This window comes from Phycomyces blakesleeanus (assembly GCF_001638985.1).
Source record: "Phycomyces blakesleeanus NRRL 1555(-) unplaced genomic scaffold PHYBLscaffold_6, whole genome shotgun sequence".
Classification (NCBI taxonomy): Eukaryota; Fungi; Mucoromycota; class Mucoromycetes; order Mucorales; family Phycomycetaceae; genus Phycomyces; species Phycomyces blakesleeanus.
Window position 1 is genome coordinate 648,509 of NW_017265139.1, and position 17,872 is coordinate 666,380.

Consider the following 17,872-nt stretch of genomic DNA (forward strand, 5'->3'; position numbering starts at 1 on the left):
AGGTTGTTCTTTTTCTTTCTTTTCTTCCTTTTTTTTTTACTTTTTGTAAAATCATATATAATATAGATATATAATATATCTTTTTACAACATATATACTCACTGCTAATGGCAGCTGTTCAAACCAAACCTATATCCAACCACCGGTTCTCTACATTCTTTTGGGTAAACAATTGCTCAGCATGTTTAGATTCACAATTCAAAAGATCTAATTCAATATTACGTTTAGGACGAACATGACCGAGGAGTGGACCTCATTACTGATCGATTACGGACTGCAAGACAAACATGTCAAGATATAAAGAATCTTTACAAAGCAAGGTAAGCAATATATATATATATATATATATATATTTGGTCCAATATTAATAATAATATATGTGGGTCTGTAGAGCAAACATCGAAGAAGAATATGGTCAGCGTTTATTAAAACTGTCCCAGTTCTCGATCAATACAGACGGCCAAGGATCTTTTGCAGACGCATTATCGAATATTCCTAGTGCTATTGAAACCACCGGTAGAGCCCACCTTGATCTTGCCCAACAAATCCAACATCATCTAGAACGTCCTCTTGATGATTTTTTATCAGAACAACGAGAATTGAAAAAGACTGTAAGTCCCTTTGTTTTGTTTTGTTCTTTCTTTCTTTCTTTCTTTAATCCTTGTAGCAGTAATAATTATATCATGTATTTAAAGAGATTGTTGGCTGTTTTTTTTTGTCTGTCTGCTTTAAACAAAAAAGCGTGCATATATATATATATACAAACACGCACCCATGCATACACATTCGATTCTTTTATAGCTATATATTTATTACATGTCTTTTTTTATAAATTTAATTTTAATTTATCATATGTGTTAAAGTGTATTGTTCTTATATTATATTTTCTTCTTCTTCTATGTATATATATACATTTATCTAATGTAGCAATCAAACCAAATTGATAACGCGAGACAACTTAAAAATCTTCATCAGAACAATGTTGCACGAGTAAGTTCTATAATGATAATAACAATAGTAGTAATAATAATTAAAATAGCCAGTATATGAATGAATGAATCATTAAAAATAATAAAAGACATTATTGAGCCTAAAAAGTGATCAAGTTATAATTTAGAGTCGTTTGGCTGATAGTCTTTTGTTATGTGATTATTAGGCAAAGGAATACTGTAGCAATGAATACGCAAAGTTGAATCAATTAAAGAAACTCCTTACACAAGACACAGACAATGAAGCCAACCAAAAGGTAATCATTATTATTTGATTTTTTTTAGCTTAATTACATATTTGATTCTATTATACCCTATCCTAATTTTTTGTTTTGTTTAAAAAATTAAATTACTGCTATTATTATTGTTACCGTGGTTACAATCATCATTCAGATTCAACAGGATATTGAAGAACAGAGACACAGAGCAACCATTACAGGTATAATGAATTAGCGAATAAATAAATGAACCAACCCAGCTACCCTCGACAACCCAAATGAAGAAGAAATAACCACACACAAAAGTTTACAGATCAACACAATCAATGATCCTTGTATTCAATAGTATTAACTCTAGCTTTGTAGATCAAGAGTACAGACGAACTGTAGATATATTCAATTCTGTCCGAGAAGAATGGATCCACAAATGGTCTATTGCCTGTGATCTATACCAAGAAATGGAAGAAAGGCGAATGGATCAGATGAGAAAGGGAATGTGGGCGTAAGTGCTCCATCTACTCTACATACTCTAATATTTTATTGTTGTGTTTTATTAACACACACAAATGAATGGCCAACTAAAATGTCTCCTCTTTGTTTTGCTTTATATCAATAGATTCGCAAATATGCTTTCAAGTGCTTATACCATTGATGACCAGGTAAACTAAATAAATATATGGATTAAATGCTATGCGTGTAAGCATGTGAATGGGTAATTAATATGTCTTGTAGTGCTGTGAGCGTATAAGAACATCATTAGAATCTACAGATGTTGGAGAAGACATTCGAATTTTTGTCCAGAACCAAGGCACCGGAACATTCTTACCAGGTAATATATACACTATACATTTGTATGTGTGTGTGTATGTGTGTGTGTGTTTACTCATCACACGTGCAAAATTTACTTTCAAATGTTTAAAATGTATTAATTCGTCTGATTTTATTACTATTGCTATTACTATCACTAAAACTATTATTATTGTTACTGTAGAGCCAATGCAATACCACAACTTCCAAGATCCAGACACCTACAATTCTATCCAATCTTCAGCCATTCCATCAAAGACAGATTTCTATTCTCGATCTACACCCTCCGACCTTACTCCACCAACCCAATTGAACCTGTCCTACAACTCGCCCGTATGTACCACCAATATTCTGACCAATCCCGATGAAGAACTAAAGTCAGTCGATCGACAACTCCAAGTACTTGAGATCCATAACCCAATTGCAAGAATGAACAGCACAGACGTTAATCACACTAGTCGAGGATTCCAAAGACAAGACACCAAAGGTTCATTCGATCGAGAACAGCACAAAGGACAGGAAGAACAGAAAAATAGGCAGAATTCTAATTCAGGAATATACTTTTCTTCTGAACTCGATGAGGTCAATGCCATGCTCAATGATTTTGAAAACACAGATTTGCCAAGAGGAGCCACCGATCCAATTTCCTCAAAGATCCGTGGTGGCACTTTAATGGAAAATAGAAATCTCTCTCTAGATGATCCAATAACTGCACCCAATCCGGGTCTTTTTACTCCCACTACTTCTAAAATCTCTCCTGGGCTTAACCCTATCTCTGGCGCAGGCGCAGGCGCAGGCGCAGGCGTTGGCACTGGCACTGGCACTGGCCCTGCTCGTGGGCTTGAACCTGCATTCGCACCTGCACATGTACCTACACCTGTGCTTGGTTCTAGCTATGGTCCTAACCCTGTCTCTACTAATGACGCTCATGCTGCTGTTGCTGTGCCTACCGTCAACACTACCGTAAATGACAATAGTATTAATAATACCATCACTTCCAGTATTTACACTGCTACTGCAGTTGCTGTTGCGCATGTCAATCAACCACGTGGAACTCATGCCCAATCTGAGAAACCGATCCAAGCACAACCTGAACCTAATTCACCAATTGGGGAACATTTGAGCCTAAAATCCTTGGCAAACGCGCCCAAACGACAGAAGTCCGTACTATCTTCAAAATCCGGTAACCCATCAATCACGTCCGAAAAGAGCAAACGGAAGTATAAACCGGTACTCAACCCCAGCTACTCTTCGCCAACTTCGACAAAGTCTGCCGAACTTCCACTTACCTCGATTCATACTTTGAATTCGCCAACCAATATCATTGACAAATCCGTAGCGTCTGAGACTAGAAAGGAAGAAGATAACAAAGCACGAGAAGAAAAAGAAAACGAACAGGAAAATTCGCTACCTAACACTGAAACACAAAAAGAAAGTATCGTGGATACACCATTGCCAGTACAATTCGGAATAACGAAAAGTGTAGCTAATGAACAAAGTGTCACAAAACCAGAGGAGACACTGTCAGGGCCAGTGTCTTTGGCTAACGAAATAAAGTATAGCGAAACCGATGGCGACAGAAACACCAATCGACCGGAAACTGTGGAAAAGTCTAGAGTTCCAGTACCCGAGACTGCGTGTAAGAATGACAGTGATTCGGATGCAAGTGTAGAGGCCTTACCTGTCCGCCCACGCGCTCCTCCGGCTGAAAAATGGATGATTTCGTCTGTGCGAAAATCGCAAATGTTACCTATCAAAACAAACGAAACTAGGAGCTACGGCAACGCAAATCACCAGAACCAGAACCAGAACCAGAACCAGAATCAGAATCAGAATCAGAATCAGAATCAGAATCAGAATCAGCAGTACCAGTACCAGTACCAATCGTCCTCTTCTCCCGGTGTCGGTGGTGTGAGGACGCGTGTCTTGTCACCAACGATGCAACAGCGACATACTGTTGCAGGATCAGTACAATATCCAATGCACTATCACCAACAGCAGCAGCACCATCCAATGTTATTGACAGACAGTTTTAAAGTTGCCTCACCATTTGTTACATCTCCAACAACTGCATCTACACCTACTGGCACACCATTGCATGTGCACCTTAATACACTCGGAAATACGCCCACAAACACGGCTAGAAACAAATCCGAAAGTTTGGATGCAAACACACTCAAGAAAGTACCCGGAAATGTACCCGGAAATGAACCGGTAGATGTGAATGTGGATGTAAATTTGAGTGCAAGTGCAAGTTCAAATGGAAATGAAAATGAAAAGGAAAACTCAAATGTGCCTACCAGCTCTGACCAGAACCAAGAGAATCAGGACCTGCAACAGAATCCAGAAAAACCAATTTCGGTTGTCCATCACGTTCACAAACTCAGCCGATCAAATCCTCCTCTCAAAATTGATATTCCAAACCCTATTCGCACTAGTAACAGTAGCTTGCCTATTGTCGTGTTCGATGATCCTACCGCTTTAATTAAAAAACAGCAACAGCAACAACAGCAGCAACAGCAACAACAACAGCAGCAACAGCAGCAACAGCAGCAACAGCAGCAACAGCAGCAACAGCAGCAACAGCAGCAACAGCAGCAACAGCAGCAACAGCAGCAACAGCAGCAACAGCAACAACAGAAGCAAGATCAGTATCAGGTGTGGCAGGAAGCCACTAGTAATATTGCTACTACTCCACAGCAAGATCGTCTATGGGACCAACAGCTGCATGGAAACATGCGTGTACCATTCCAAAACGAGCAACGCACTCTTGGTATTCGTCCTCCTCCCTGGCAAGATAATCCACAAATCCGCAACACTGCATATGGTGTAGGCTATAACGGAATTGAAAACAAGAATCATAGAGACTCTAGCAATAATCCAAACAATCGACGACCTACGTCTGGGAATGGGATTTCTTTAAATAACAATGGTAAGAGAAATGAGAAGAACGACAATAAGATAGACGGATAGGAAGTCTTTAGGGAAGATTATTATGGACTAATATTAATTTCCACAATATATATATTACTGCCCCCTTAGATCGAGTACACCCAGAATCGTTATTACCGCAGCAAGACCCGCAGGACAGATATAGAAAGGATGGTAAGGCCTTTTCAATAATTCTATTGTAGAGACGAAAATAATTTCTTGCAGCTGTTTTTCTTAAAGTGGTATACATTAAAATAAGTAAAAGCTAACAAATATTTCTTTCTTTTAATACTCTCAAGAAAAAGCAACGATAAAACGCGTGTCTGCACTCGAGAAACAAGCACAGCAACCCAAGACTAGTCGATTTTCATTGGGTATTTTTGGAAACAAGAAGGATAAAAAGGCAGCAGCAGCAGCAGCGGCAACAATAAGTTCAGCAAATAAAGATGCCATTCTCAGAGAGCCTTTGGAATCTATAATATCTTCCGTCCGTCCCGGTACGGCCTACTCAGGTGATCCAGTATCGGTTCCTCTTCCAGTTGTATCAAATGTAGCTTCAAAACACCCACTTCGGGCAGTGGTGTCTGCTGAACCATTGCGCGCACTTAGCTCAGAAAACATCCACGCATCTTCATCGTCTCCATTTAGAGAGTCCACGGCTTCCGGAGCTCCAGTGTATCTTACTCCTAGACAACAAATTGATAGCTTGATCAACAAACCTATGGAAAAACCGCCAGTAGAGTATGGTATGTATATATATGTACAAACACTTTTTACCTAATTCTAATCTATAAAATCTGTATGTGATCTTTAGTTCGTGCCATGTGGAATTTCACGGCTAGTGTAAGTAATTCATTAACTACCATATTACATCTTACTTGAAATTTACTTGTATTCTTTGGGTACGTATATAGATTCCAACTGAAATGTCAGTTGCTTCTGGGGAAGTCGTGGCTGTGATTCACAAGCAAATAGATGGATGGTGGGAAGCCGAGACGACTGGCTCTGATCGTAGACAGAGAGGCCTCGTTCCAGGAAATTATATGCAACCTGTTTAAAACGGCTTTATTATCTTATATTCATATCTATACAGCATACGTTACTCACCTCTCCCTCTCTCCCTCTCTCATCCCCACCTTGTCTTTCTTTCTTTTACTTTTATACCCTCTTGTTTTCTTCATCTTTATTATCTATAGAGGGCCTTTATTCTTCTTATTCGATTTAACGCATCTCATCTGTTTTATATATATATTATTTATTTTATTATCGCATTGCCATTCCTTTTACTTGAATTAATTTTGATATACAGTGTATTTTGATACAAACCAAATCATTCGTGCTATTTATTATTACTTTTGTTAGCTTTTAACCAAAAAAATATGAAAGAGTTTCTAATGAAATTCATGTGTGTTTGTGGGCAAGTAATTATCTCTGTTTTCTTTTTTTTGACAAATTCCTGTGATAGATACATATTTTTATTCACCAAGAATTCAATCAGATTACATGTACAGCCAGCTAGGATCGAGTGGTGTGAATTGCTGTTTTGTAGGTTGCACAAATAAAGTCTAGGCGTCTTTCTGTCTTTGCGATTGAAAAGTTTACATCAAAATAAATTACTGTAGAGCTAATATGAGATATATTATGTTAGCTAATTTATCAACAACAGAAACCTAAAGAAGAAGAAAAAGAAATTAAGCAAATTCAATTTCAGGCTTCTTTCTAGTATTATTTTTTTGTAGTTTATGCAATGTACCAAGTAGATCGTTCCACATTGTTTGTGTGCAAAATATTCAAGATAAATCATCTACCTATCTTTGTAGTTTGTCTAGATCTTAATAACTCTCCCTTTACTTCCTCTTCTTCTTCTTGGCTTTCATTTACTCAAAATTCAAGCGTTTTCTATGTATCAAATATCATCGGCTTCATCTGCGTCTACTGTAGAGTATAAATGTCCTGATAAGGCTCGAGCTCCTGGTATTTCTATATTTTCTATCGTATTTTAGTTTTTCCCAAAGTATAAATATCCATATATACCATACTTTGCCTATTAAGCTTCTGTTCGCATAAAAACGTATGTAAATATTGTTGCACCATCGTCATGTCAAAGCAATAAAGCTGTATTAAGTAATCATGATATCTTAAAGTGTCATCAGATAGCTGTCGTGGAAGCCAAAGACAAAATTATCCGCGAGCTTAAAGAAATGAATCAGTATCAAGCTAAACATATAGAGCGGCTAACTAGCGCATTCAAAAAGTCCAGCCTTCCAGTATCATATCAAGACGAGTTCACCTATCATTCCAAACAAGACTTGGCTATTTACACAAGCGATAAAAAATTTAATCTGAAGGATTCAATGACCAAAAATGATACAAACACCAACCTTTGCAGCAAAGATAACTCGGCCGCAGTAGAATGTATTACTATAAAGCAGAACGCTGCTTGGTTTCAACGGCACATTAAGAGCTGTCCATTGATTAGATTTTCACAAGAGTCTTTGCCCAAAGCACTGTGTCAAGATGAAAGTCAAGCTTATAGCAATAGTCTAGAATTTAATCCATGGAAAGAACATGCTATTGTACTCCAAGAAAAAATCATTGAACTTGAAGAAGTTCATTTTTCTACATTAACAAAGCTACACGCAGTAGCACAGGGATTGGATTCTCACAAACCAGACAATTTAGAACGTTGTTTAATTAAAAAGGAAGCTGAATGTGAGAAACTACGGTCTGTAATGCGAAATATCATGAGGGTCTCAACACAGGCATTATTAAATCCATAAACTTATTACCCATTAGTTGCCTATATAATTGTAAAAAGATGTATCTGTCTAGTTGATAATAAAAAAAACCGAAATATGAACACCGTTAATTCCCTATATAAAAACACAAGTCATACGCCAAGTCTGGTTTGCCTTGAAGAATATTTTCTTTTCAACAATAGCATTAACAGTCATTATAGTGAGTTCCTGGTATATGTTACATTTTTGGGATTGGAGTCTGTGAGGTTCATTAGCAGCTGTGGTATTTGTTAAGAATAATATCTGAATGTTCTGTTTTATAATAAAATATGCTTTTTGGTAGATCCGATTGCCAATAGTGAATAGAAGAACAAAATTAAGATTATAAAGCTATGACAGTCATATATTTTTTAAGCTATTTTTTACATTATAGAGCATAATAATATCAACCTTTGTTTGTCCGGTTTTTTCTAATATCTTTTTTTTTCAAATGTTTTGCTATGGAAACAAATAGTTTTATTAAAAGAATAAAGAAATAACTGTTAGATAAAGTAATAAATGTGGACAATTACATATCAAAATACAGATTGGTAGTTATAAAAATAGATATAGAAAAGAGCGTAGAATTGGAAATAAGGAGGGAAAATAAGATATAAGACAATTTAGAATATAGGTAATTTGATTCGAAGTGTAAAAGATCATTTGATTCACAGTGCACAGATTTCTTATAAAATGTATTTTTGATAAATTTGAAACAGTTGGTGTGATAGTTGTTATATTGGAGTAAACTCTGAGTTTATTGTAATTAATAATTATAATAAGAAATAGTAGCAGTAGACAAGTGAAAATATTGTATTGTGGGTTTATTTAGACCTTGCACACTTTGACAAACAGGCGACCCAAGAGAACTGCAGAAGGAGAGAAAAGAGAAGACAACAGAAACATGACTGATACACTACAGGAAAAAAAGAGGTGCCTCTGGGGGTTCCCTGGGGGTTCCCTGGGGCAGCCAAGGGAAAGGGGCTTTTTATTCGCCTCCTTTCCTTTTTTGTAAAGAGGAACTGGTCCTTGTATTTATTGTGTGTTAAGAAAGGAACACAATTATTTTTGGATTTTTGTTGGGGTTTTGGAGAAAATAGAAATAAAGGTCGAAGGGAAGTCTATGTTAAATCTAAGTCAGAGGAAATGTGCGAAACAAGGGCGTCTATTTTAGAGTTAATGGAGGAGGTCTGGAAAGGCCTGCTGTCAAAAATAAAGCTCCAGTGAGTGCGCCACAGGGCAAGAATGATGCTGCTAATTATTTGACATGGGTGGACATGAAATACAGGTAATGGATGGTCAGGGATTTCCAGAGAGAATAGTGCATGATGGATATCAAATGTTGATGGGGATAGTCCAAAGTACTTAATTCATGCGGTTTCCCACACCGTCCATTTCTGTGGGCACTGGTAGAGAAAATGAGAGAGTGTGTCCACCTCAGACAAGCAAATGGGACAGTTTGGAGTGACAAATATGGTGGGTGCACGACTGTGGAGGTTGTATTGACATGACAGGGAGTTACGTATAGCCCAATACCATATGTTCCGGGATGTGTGATAGATGGGAAAGGCCCAAAATAAACGCCATTGTTTACCTTGCAATGGGAGGGGTACAAGAGGAGATTGAGTGTGATCCCGGCAGGACTACCAAAATTGGTTGGTTGTAAAGTCAGATAAGCGTTTACATCCAGTTTAGAGGGCTCCAACGAATGGCTTGCAATCTACGACTAAAGGGTTAACTGGCAGTAGCAATTCTGGATGGTCATTGAGAGGTAAAGTAGCACGCCAAAAGAAATGCGTGAGCTCAGCAGTTGCGTTAGCAAGATCCCAGAATAGCTTAGCAATCAGATATGGTGAGGTGGACCATTCGGTTTGCGTTTTGGAGTGGATAGCTTGCAGGCCCTGGTCAAAAATGAAAGCGTCAGAAGCATTAAGGCGCCTCCAGCTGGAGGTTACAGGTGCAGAAGAAGCTGTATAGGTTATGGCATCCAGCAGCTTCAGAGAAAGACAAGCAGTGCAGCTCAGTGTGAGAAGTGAAAAATCTCGTGGGATAGAATGTATTGCGCCCATGAGAGTAGAAAGTGCACCGTTCCTTGTCCGTAAAGCGGGAATACACAGTCTAGGAAACAATAAACGAAGGCGAGAGTCCACAAAGGACGTGTGGGGGTCTAGAAAGTGCTTTATCCAAGGGGTGACAAATGATGCTGAGGGGTGGTCGTCAAGAATCGGTTGTAGTCATCACATAGTCAGGACTTTTTGTTGAATCTGAGGGTCCAACACACCTAGACCTCCTTGCAGTTTTGGAAAACATAGAGTAGACAAACTTGTCATAGGGAACATATCCCACCAGAGGAACTGGCATACAATGGATGGGAGTTTGTTGAAGAACTTTTGGGGACCGTTATTATTTGAAGAACATGCCAAACACGGGAAAGAATTAATGTGCTCACTACAGTAGCTCAACCTAGAACTGAGAGTAATCGTTGCAGGTGAATGCTACAGGATGAGTCAACCGTATTCAAGAGTGAGGTGCAGAATGTATCTCTTTGTGTGAGAGACGATATTAATGGAAAGCCCAAGTATGTGAGAGCAGTTGGGTAAGTGCGATCATGCCATAAGGTTATAAACTTTTGTTGTAGGTGTGTACGCCACTCTGGGGGTGAGTTACCAGACAAGGAGAAGGCTTGTGTCTTATGCATGTTAATCCGTGCATTTGAGGCTCTGGAATAAGTGTCCAGATGTCTGCGTAAAGTATCAAGGTCAGATCGTGTCTTAAGAAATATGAGAATGTTATCTGCATAAGCTAAGTATTTGATGGGTGGTGGTGGGGGCTGGTCAGTGTGGTAGTCAATAGGCAGATCAAATCCTGGAAGAGAGTTACTGGCGGTTAGCCGGCAAAGCAAAGGTTCGAAAGCAAGGTTGAATGGGACAGGGAACAGCAGATCACCTTGTCATAGCCCTCGATTTTGTACAATTGGTGCTGACAAAAAACCGTTGACATTGATCGATATATTTGTGGAGAAAAACAATTGTGAGATACAGTGCACTATCGTGTCAGAGAACCAGGATTTTTGAAGAACTAATCTCAAATACTCAGGGTGCACATGATCGTATGCTTTTTCTTGGTCAACTATCAGACCGATTGAGATATCAGAAGTATGTTGGGCGTGTTCCATAATTATACGAGCCATGAGTCCATTGTCAGCTATGAATCGTCCTATCTTAAACCCAGTCTGGTAGTGATTGACGAGGGAGTTCGAGGCATGGATAATTCAGACATTGAGTAGGCGAGTAAACACTTTGCATCAGCATTGATCAGTGCAATAGGCGCCAGTTTTTGAGACTGGAGAGATCCCCTTTCTTTGGGAGGAGTGACAAGCAGGTGAAGCTCCAAGAAGATGGAAAGACTCCTTTGTTGAGAGCGTCATTGTAAATGTTTGTCAACAATGTGGAATATCTGTCTTCACAAAACAAGAGAGAGAGAATCTTGTAGGGCAGACCATCCGGGCCAGGGCTGCTATGATTGGGGGAGCAGTTAACTGCGGGACAGATATTGTCAAATGTTAGCAGAGGTGTCATGGAGGATCGAGTGGCTTCACTCAAGAATTTCTTAGGAGGGACGTGGTTGAGTAGATCTTCAACTGATGAGTTTTCAATTGGATCAACAGTATATAACTTCTCATAGAAGTGCATGGCCACATTTGTCATGGTACTGGGTGTTGTGCACAAGGCTTCTGAGGTGGGGTGACGCAAAAAAGGTATATCTTTTCTAATGGCGTTTGCCAAGATCGTTCTTTTCAGGTACCTGGCTGAACGTTCACCATTTTCTCTCCAGTGTTTCTGGGCTCGCATGGCCAGTATTTTGACAGTTTCCTGTTGAATAATAGACAATTGGCGTTTCACTATGGAAAGCTGGGTGTTGTGAATATTGTCTATCTTAAATTTACACATTAGATGGTTTCGCTTGCTTTGAAGAGCTTTTTCTTGTTGTGTCTACCAAGCTGTGAAACCACAAGTGTGTTTCTTAGCAATCCGTTGGACTGTGACCTTAACATTTTCCCATTCATCTTGGTGTGATGGTAGGCTGTCTAAGCTAGGTAAAATTTCTTGCAGGGTCTGTGACAGTTGCTTTTGGAAATAGGGCAATAGGGCCAAGTGAGAGTTAGCCCACTATATTCCCTTGCCTATACGAGATGTTCTAAGGGAGAGGTTAGTGGATACAAGGAAGTGGTCTGACCAAGCAGGATTAATGTAATCAATGGCAGATTTATGTTTCAATGCTGCTATATCAGGCGTGGCAAATATGTAGTCAATGCTACTCATTTGCGTTCCCCAAGAAAAGGTTGGCATTAGGGTCTGAGCTATTTTGGTTATACCGTCTATTAGTGTGTCTTGTACATAGTAGATCCAAGAGATTGGTGCGCGCCAAGGGTGAGTAGAGTTGGATTGTAAGTATAGTTGAAGTCACCTAACACCAAAAGACAAGAGGGCGTTATTGTTTGAGCAAATAGTGGAAGTTGTAGGAGCGATATAAAGAATGTTTTGCGAATTGTTACTGCAGCAGGAGCATAGATAACAACAATTTGTATAGGATCGAAGTGGTTGTTGGTGTGGTAGATTGTGGAGAATATGCTTCTACCACAGATGTTAGTGTAGTTGTCAGAAAAATGTATCGAAGGTGAAAGTGAGACAAGACCACAATGTTGAGTTCATTAGTTCTCATATGCTTGAAATTGATTGTTAAAAATGTGTTGTATTTGATTGTTTTTTGCATGTGTTTCTTGAAGTGCTAGAATTTGAATATTTTGTGATTGTAGGTGTCGAATTAAGTGGTTGTGTTGTTGGGAGTCAGAGGCTTTGGTCAGTCCCTGACAGTTTATTGTAGCCATTTTGATTGTATTATACATAGTGGTTATTGATTTTGTTTCTGTTGCATGTTGAGCCTGAGGGGAGAACGTTTTTCTTGGCCTCCTCTTTTAGAAGATCCTTTCGTTTCTGTTGGTTGTATCTTTGTATGTCTTTTGCTTTTTTATTGTCTGTCATTTCCACATTATGGTTTATCCCCATTGGATTATGCCCATGAGGAACAACATCTAGTGAATTGCTCTCCAAGCCATTCAGAGCTGGACCATTGAGTGACCCATCTAGTAGACTGGCCTGGAAGGCTTCTTCAGTGGCTTTCTGTTTGGAAGTGATCTGATCAGCAGCGGCTTTGGTTTGCTGGTCAATAAGATATTGTGTCTCTAGCCTTCGCATAGTTTCAGTTTTTGCTTCTGTGGCTTGCTATGTTTGCCTCGAAATTGTTGCTGGAGTTATGGCACAGCAGGTGACAAGTAAAGTTCTTGGGTTTTCATCAAGTTGAGCTTTTTGATGAAGATTGGTGGCAGGCTCTCTGATACAGTGGATCTGGATATGGCCAGCAACACCACAATTGTGACAAGTATGTATCTTTTTACGTCTCTCTGGGAAACTATCAATGGTGTGCCCCATTTGCTTGCAAAATACGCAATGATCCCCCATTTTTGCCCACGTTCCATATATCTGAATGTTTTTGGAGTACTTGATTTGATAAGTCAGCTGAGCCCAAACCTTGGGTGAGACCACAGGTCTCTCCAAATAGACATATTTGTTTCCCTTGAACCATTGGTGCTGGCCTTCTTCAAAAATTATTGTCTCGCAGACATTTCCATATGGACTCAGACATTTTCTGAGTTGAGCTGCAATGTTGTCGTAGTCATCTGCTGGAAGACCTGACAAATTTACAAGGAAAAGTTTCAGGTCAGCCGAAATGGCAGGTATGGCCAGAAGTTGTTGATCGCTGACTTGGATGGTGCCTCTGCCTGTCTGTTTACAGTAAATATCATTAGAGAGACATAACTCAATTGCAGTATGTGTTTTCTCTGTCTTAGTTTTGAGCTGACGCCCTATTCTACGGGGGTAGACCTGTTGTAGAGGTCCAAGAAATCTGTCTAAGTCTCCAAAGTTAGAGGGTAGGTGATAGATCACCGAGTGGCTTGTGGTGCCTCTTCTATAAACTTGGGGTGTTGCATTCTCATCATTGTCTTCAATAAGCACAGCAGTGCAAATTGTTTTGCTTTTATTATAGTCAACCTGGGCCATCTGCGAATAGATAGGTGTACTATTGGTTATAGAGGATGGAGATCCGTATGAGAGTGGTAGAGCTGCCAAAGGGAGAGTATGTGAGATTTTCTGAGTAGAGGTTGCTGGTATGTCCCTGATTGAATCTGTCAAAACTGACAGATTTGGTTGTTTAGTTGAAAGATACATGTGTTATCTCCTTTCCCACTTTCTGCCTGTTATAGATTATTACATAACTCTGCTATCTAACACATATGAGATTTTATTCATTTATCAATACATCTTTTTGTAGCTTATATGTGTTTTCTTATTGGCACTTATATATGTGATATACACACCACAATTGAGTGAAGAACAGACCCCACAATCAAACACTGATTCCTTCTTGCTAATAAACTTGGCAAGTTAACAATCTCTGAAACTGTTACACACCAGGCACGTGTACACTACACACTCATACAGTGTAAACCAACCATTACACAACAGGGATTTGAATCCATAAATCTTAGGGGGCAGGGGGTTTTTGGATGATGGGGACAGGGTGTTACACAAGCTTATAGTGAGTAGTCCGGCAGATAATTAGAGGCGTGGCTACTTTTAACTTGTCCAGCAGAAATCCATCATTTCTGTGTGTAACACCCTGTCCCCCAAAAAACTGTCACCCCCCTTGTCCCCATCCAGTATAATCACTTGTCTTTATTCACTAAGAAAAATCATGCAAAAGTGGAAGAACATTTGTCCATAACTTTTCATTTTTATTTTTATTTATTTTTAAAAAATTCATAACTCGTTCAAAAAAATAGATAAAAGTATGAGAGTAAGATAGTTGGTTTTGTTGATTTTTTCTGCATAAAGTGAGTATTTGTTTGTTTTGTAATATTTTTTGAATCACGTTTAATGAGTGAATTACAAAAGTTCTGTACATTTCATTTGTGAAAGATTGAACAAAAAAACAACAATTTGAAAATATTAGTAAAAATCACTTGCAAATGCTTTATATCAATAGAAAATAGTAAAAAAACGTTTCAGTAAAAGTTTTAGACCATATTATTATGTAGAAAAGATATTTATTAGCAAAAACAATCTATCTCGAATGGTTAAAAACGTGAAAAAAAGTGTATATTTTGCTTGTTTATTCAACCAAAACATAATAAATTAACTTCAAATTTTGGATATAGAGATGTACGTTTTTTTTCAGCAATACGGCAAAATATCCAAGCTTTAGCGTTTGAATTAAGACAGAAATCTATCAAAAGCTATGCGTCGTTTCTGTTTTACATCTTTTATGGTAAAATTCACGTCTGTGATTGGATGAAGATCTTAATCAGATTGCTTATAAATGCACAGACTTTGTACTCCAAAAAATAAAAGCCAATTATATAGTCTTCCAATTAGCTGGATGCCAATAATATTCGTATCTGGGTTTTACATGTAACATTAAAATTAAAGACAGACTGAGTGCCATTGTGTTTGTTAAAAAATTAAAGAAAAAATAGGAGTAAAGTATATTAAAAGATAGAAAGATAGATAAGTTATATATGTGTGAGGTCAATAATATTGGAAGAATTTACGAGAGAATTTGTAGGAGAGTTAGTGATAGTAGTAGAGGGTAAAATATAAGACTTGTTCTTTGGGAACTGACCCCAATGATTCCAACTTGTGGAAAAGCAGTCAATGATACTCCCTCTACGGATAGCATCAAAATACAGTGCATTTACCTCAGGCCAGGACCGATGTACATGAGGCTTCACTTTAATTGTTGTCCAGTGGCACCCATGTACATGGTGCAAGACCATCGGCAATGGCTTTCTTTTGAGATCCTTCCAATCATGGAGGGGAAGGAAAGTTACAGGCAAGACGCTCCGATCGTCTGAGTACACACAAACAGGCTCGTTATATGTGTCAGCTATTATCTGAGCACAGTCTGGTGCAGAGAACCACATAGAGGAAGGGCAAGATGGGATATTTTTCCCAAGAGCAGGGTCAATCTCGGAGCCAAATGCAATGACCTCTGTCACTTTGGCAACATCTATGCCAAAGTTGTGCTCGTAAAGTTTACCATGGGTTGCCATCGTGGCCAATATCTTCTTCTTCACCAAAGGAAACTGATCCTCTCCACCCTCTTTCAGGTGTGCAAATACACGGACACCGCACCAATCATCGGACTTGGGGTTAAACGTCAACGAAATGGCGGCTTGGTCGATTTGAGCAGGCAGAGCAAAGTCATGCACATTTTTGTTTTGTTTTTTTGGACTAGGCAAATCGTACCAATCGTCGTCTTGGAGATGTTTAGGTCTTTTAATTCCAGAGGAATATTTTTCAGCTAAGAAGAAACAAAAAACAATGTAGCATTTAGCATTTAATTTCAGTAAAATATCATATCAATTACCTTCTTTGAGAGGCTCTTGCTTTTCAGCAAATTGGGTTTCTTTTTTGATATTTTTAATGGCTGGAAATAGTAAACATTAGATATTATATTGTAACTTTGTAAAAGTCAATAATAAATACTTTTTTTAAGAGGTTTCTCCTCTAAAAGTTCCTTCATTACATCTATAATTTCTTCTTTTAAGATTTTTCTAATTTCACTCTAGATAAACAAGACAAAATATGTATTACATTGTGTTATTGCGTGTATGTTATCTCATTGCCTTATTTTTTTGGACAAGGAGATGCCTGTGCTTGTGACGGACAAAACCCTTTGGGAGAGCAGTTTTTCTTTTGACGTGCTTAGGTCTTCCAGGAGCTTTGACCTCACTTGACAAAGGAAAGGCAACCTCTTGGTGATCCTTTAAATTACCGGCATTATTTATAAGATCGTTCACCTTTGCCACCAGGTTACAGATTTGTTGTTCTCCTTCACATCGTCTAAACAACTGCTCAAGTTGTGCAATTGATTTCATCCACAGAACTTGTTTCTCAATTGCCACAGTACTTATACTTTCCAATTTTTCTACTTCTTTATTATGGAATGGGAGGACAGAAGAGAGAACCCATCTTTCAGGAATGTCTGCAAGTGTGAGGGCCCGATTTTGTGGCAGAGTATGGCAGCAAGGGAGACCAAACATAGTCTTTACTCTGCAGTAACAAGCTTCACCAATAATAACCTCTTCAAGAAGTTCAGCACGAATCGTGAACAATGCCATTCTGAAAACTGAGTGGACCAATCCACGAAGGCGCTCATCAGCAAGGATTCTTGCATCGGTCACCAACTCCTCATCCAGTCTACGATCTTGGTAGTCACTCTCAAATTGCAAGAGATATGAGCATATTTGCTCAAACGAGAAGTCCAAAGACTGGAGAGCCGAGATACTCCTTTTCAGGGCATGATGGCCACTCTCAACATGCTGTGTTGTCACACAGTCAAAGTGCTTTAGCTTATTGGTGAGGTAGCCAGCCCACTTCTCTTTGCAACTCATCCACTTCTTCTCAAAGTACTCCTCAAAACTTTTCACTGCACCATTTTTACCATCTTCAGACAGTCCTTCAGTCTTGAGATCTTCACAAGAAGCCAACGATCTGAAAAGTTCTCTTTTCTGCATAAACTTGCCAGCATCGTCTCCAAATATCATGCTGTTTATCAAGTTGGTGCACGTATTCCTGTCTTCGCCTGCCTTCATAGTCTTCTTTGCCATCTTGGCAATGTTATTTATCATGTGCCAACCACAGAGAAGCTTTTTGTTCATGGGGAACTCGGAATCAAGGGCATTCATCAATGCCTTGCACTTGTCTGTAACAAAGATAGGGCTGTCCTCGATTCCCTCCAACACGATTGATTTCAGTGATCTTGCGAACCAGGCATAGCTTGTCTCTGTCTCATCAGAAACCCACGCAAATGCAACAGGAAAGCTCTTCAATCTTTCTCCACCAAGGTTGCTGACACCCTCTACACAGACTAAAGGCATCTTCGCGCAGTTTGTCTTGTAAGTGACATCCACAATAAGAACCTCAGGAAAACGACGGGCTCTTTTTATCATCATCTCATTTGTAAAGAAAATGTGCGTGAGGCTTTTTTTCTCATTGAATTGATAAAGGACAGAAAATCCCTTTGCTTC

The 17,872-nt window shown here is 38.8% G+C and overlaps 6 protein-coding genes across 6 annotated transcripts; 2 read left to right on the forward strand and 4 right to left on the reverse strand.

The window, feature by feature from the left end:
• Positions 1-38: 38 nt before the first annotated feature.
• On the forward strand, positions 39-1,657 carry PHYBLDRAFT_158182 (hypothetical protein; the record flags this gene model as incomplete). Its single annotated transcript, XM_018433750.1, has 7 exons — positions 39-164; positions 229-320; positions 392-611; positions 928-990; positions 1,157-1,246; positions 1,383-1,428; positions 1,574-1,657. Coding segments are annotated over exons 1-4 (386 nt in total), but the record flags the coding sequence as incomplete, so codon positions are not given.
• A 5,189-nt stretch (positions 1,658-6,846) lies between these two features.
• PHYBLDRAFT_59484 (hypothetical protein) lies at positions 6,847-7,725 on the forward strand (the record flags this gene model as incomplete). Its single annotated transcript, XM_018440503.1, has 2 exons — positions 6,847-6,919; positions 6,998-7,725. The coding sequence occupies 2 exons, from the start codon at positions 6,847-6,849 to the stop codon at positions 7,723-7,725; spliced, it is 801 nt and encodes a 266-aa protein (XP_018293997.1).
• Positions 7,726-9,092: 1,367 nt separating this feature from the next.
• PHYBLDRAFT_59485 (hypothetical protein) lies at positions 9,093-10,083 on the reverse strand (the record flags this gene model as incomplete). The annotated part of the gene is made up of 3 exons (XM_018440504.1): positions 9,093-9,365; positions 9,447-9,840; positions 10,004-10,083. 3 exons carry the CDS (start codon positions 10,081-10,083, stop codon positions 9,093-9,095), a joined length of 747 nt encoding a protein of 248 aa, XP_018293998.1.
• A 953-nt stretch (positions 10,084-11,036) lies between these two features.
• Positions 11,037-12,071, reverse strand: PHYBLDRAFT_59486 (hypothetical protein; the record flags this gene model as incomplete). The annotated part of the gene is made up of 2 exons (XM_018440505.1): positions 11,037-11,623; positions 11,912-12,071. The coding sequence occupies 2 exons, from the start codon at positions 12,069-12,071 to the stop codon at positions 11,037-11,039; spliced, it is 747 nt and encodes a 248-aa protein (XP_018293999.1).
• A 549-nt stretch (positions 12,072-12,620) lies between these two features.
• On the reverse strand, positions 12,621-14,009 carry PHYBLDRAFT_165934 (hypothetical protein; the record flags this gene model as incomplete). Its single annotated transcript, XM_018435327.1, has 2 exons — positions 12,621-13,004; positions 13,053-14,009. 2 exons carry the CDS (start codon positions 14,007-14,009, stop codon positions 12,621-12,623), a joined length of 1,341 nt encoding a protein of 446 aa, XP_018294000.1.
• Positions 14,010-15,352: 1,343 nt separating this feature from the next.
• PHYBLDRAFT_165935 (hypothetical protein) lies at positions 15,353-16,720 on the reverse strand (the record flags this gene model as incomplete). The annotated part of the gene is made up of 4 exons (XM_018435328.1): positions 15,353-16,143; positions 16,210-16,269; positions 16,329-16,407; positions 16,544-16,720. 4 exons carry the CDS (start codon positions 16,718-16,720, stop codon positions 15,353-15,355), a joined length of 1,107 nt encoding a protein of 368 aa, XP_018294001.1.
• Between the last annotated feature and the right edge of the window lie 1,152 nt (positions 16,721-17,872).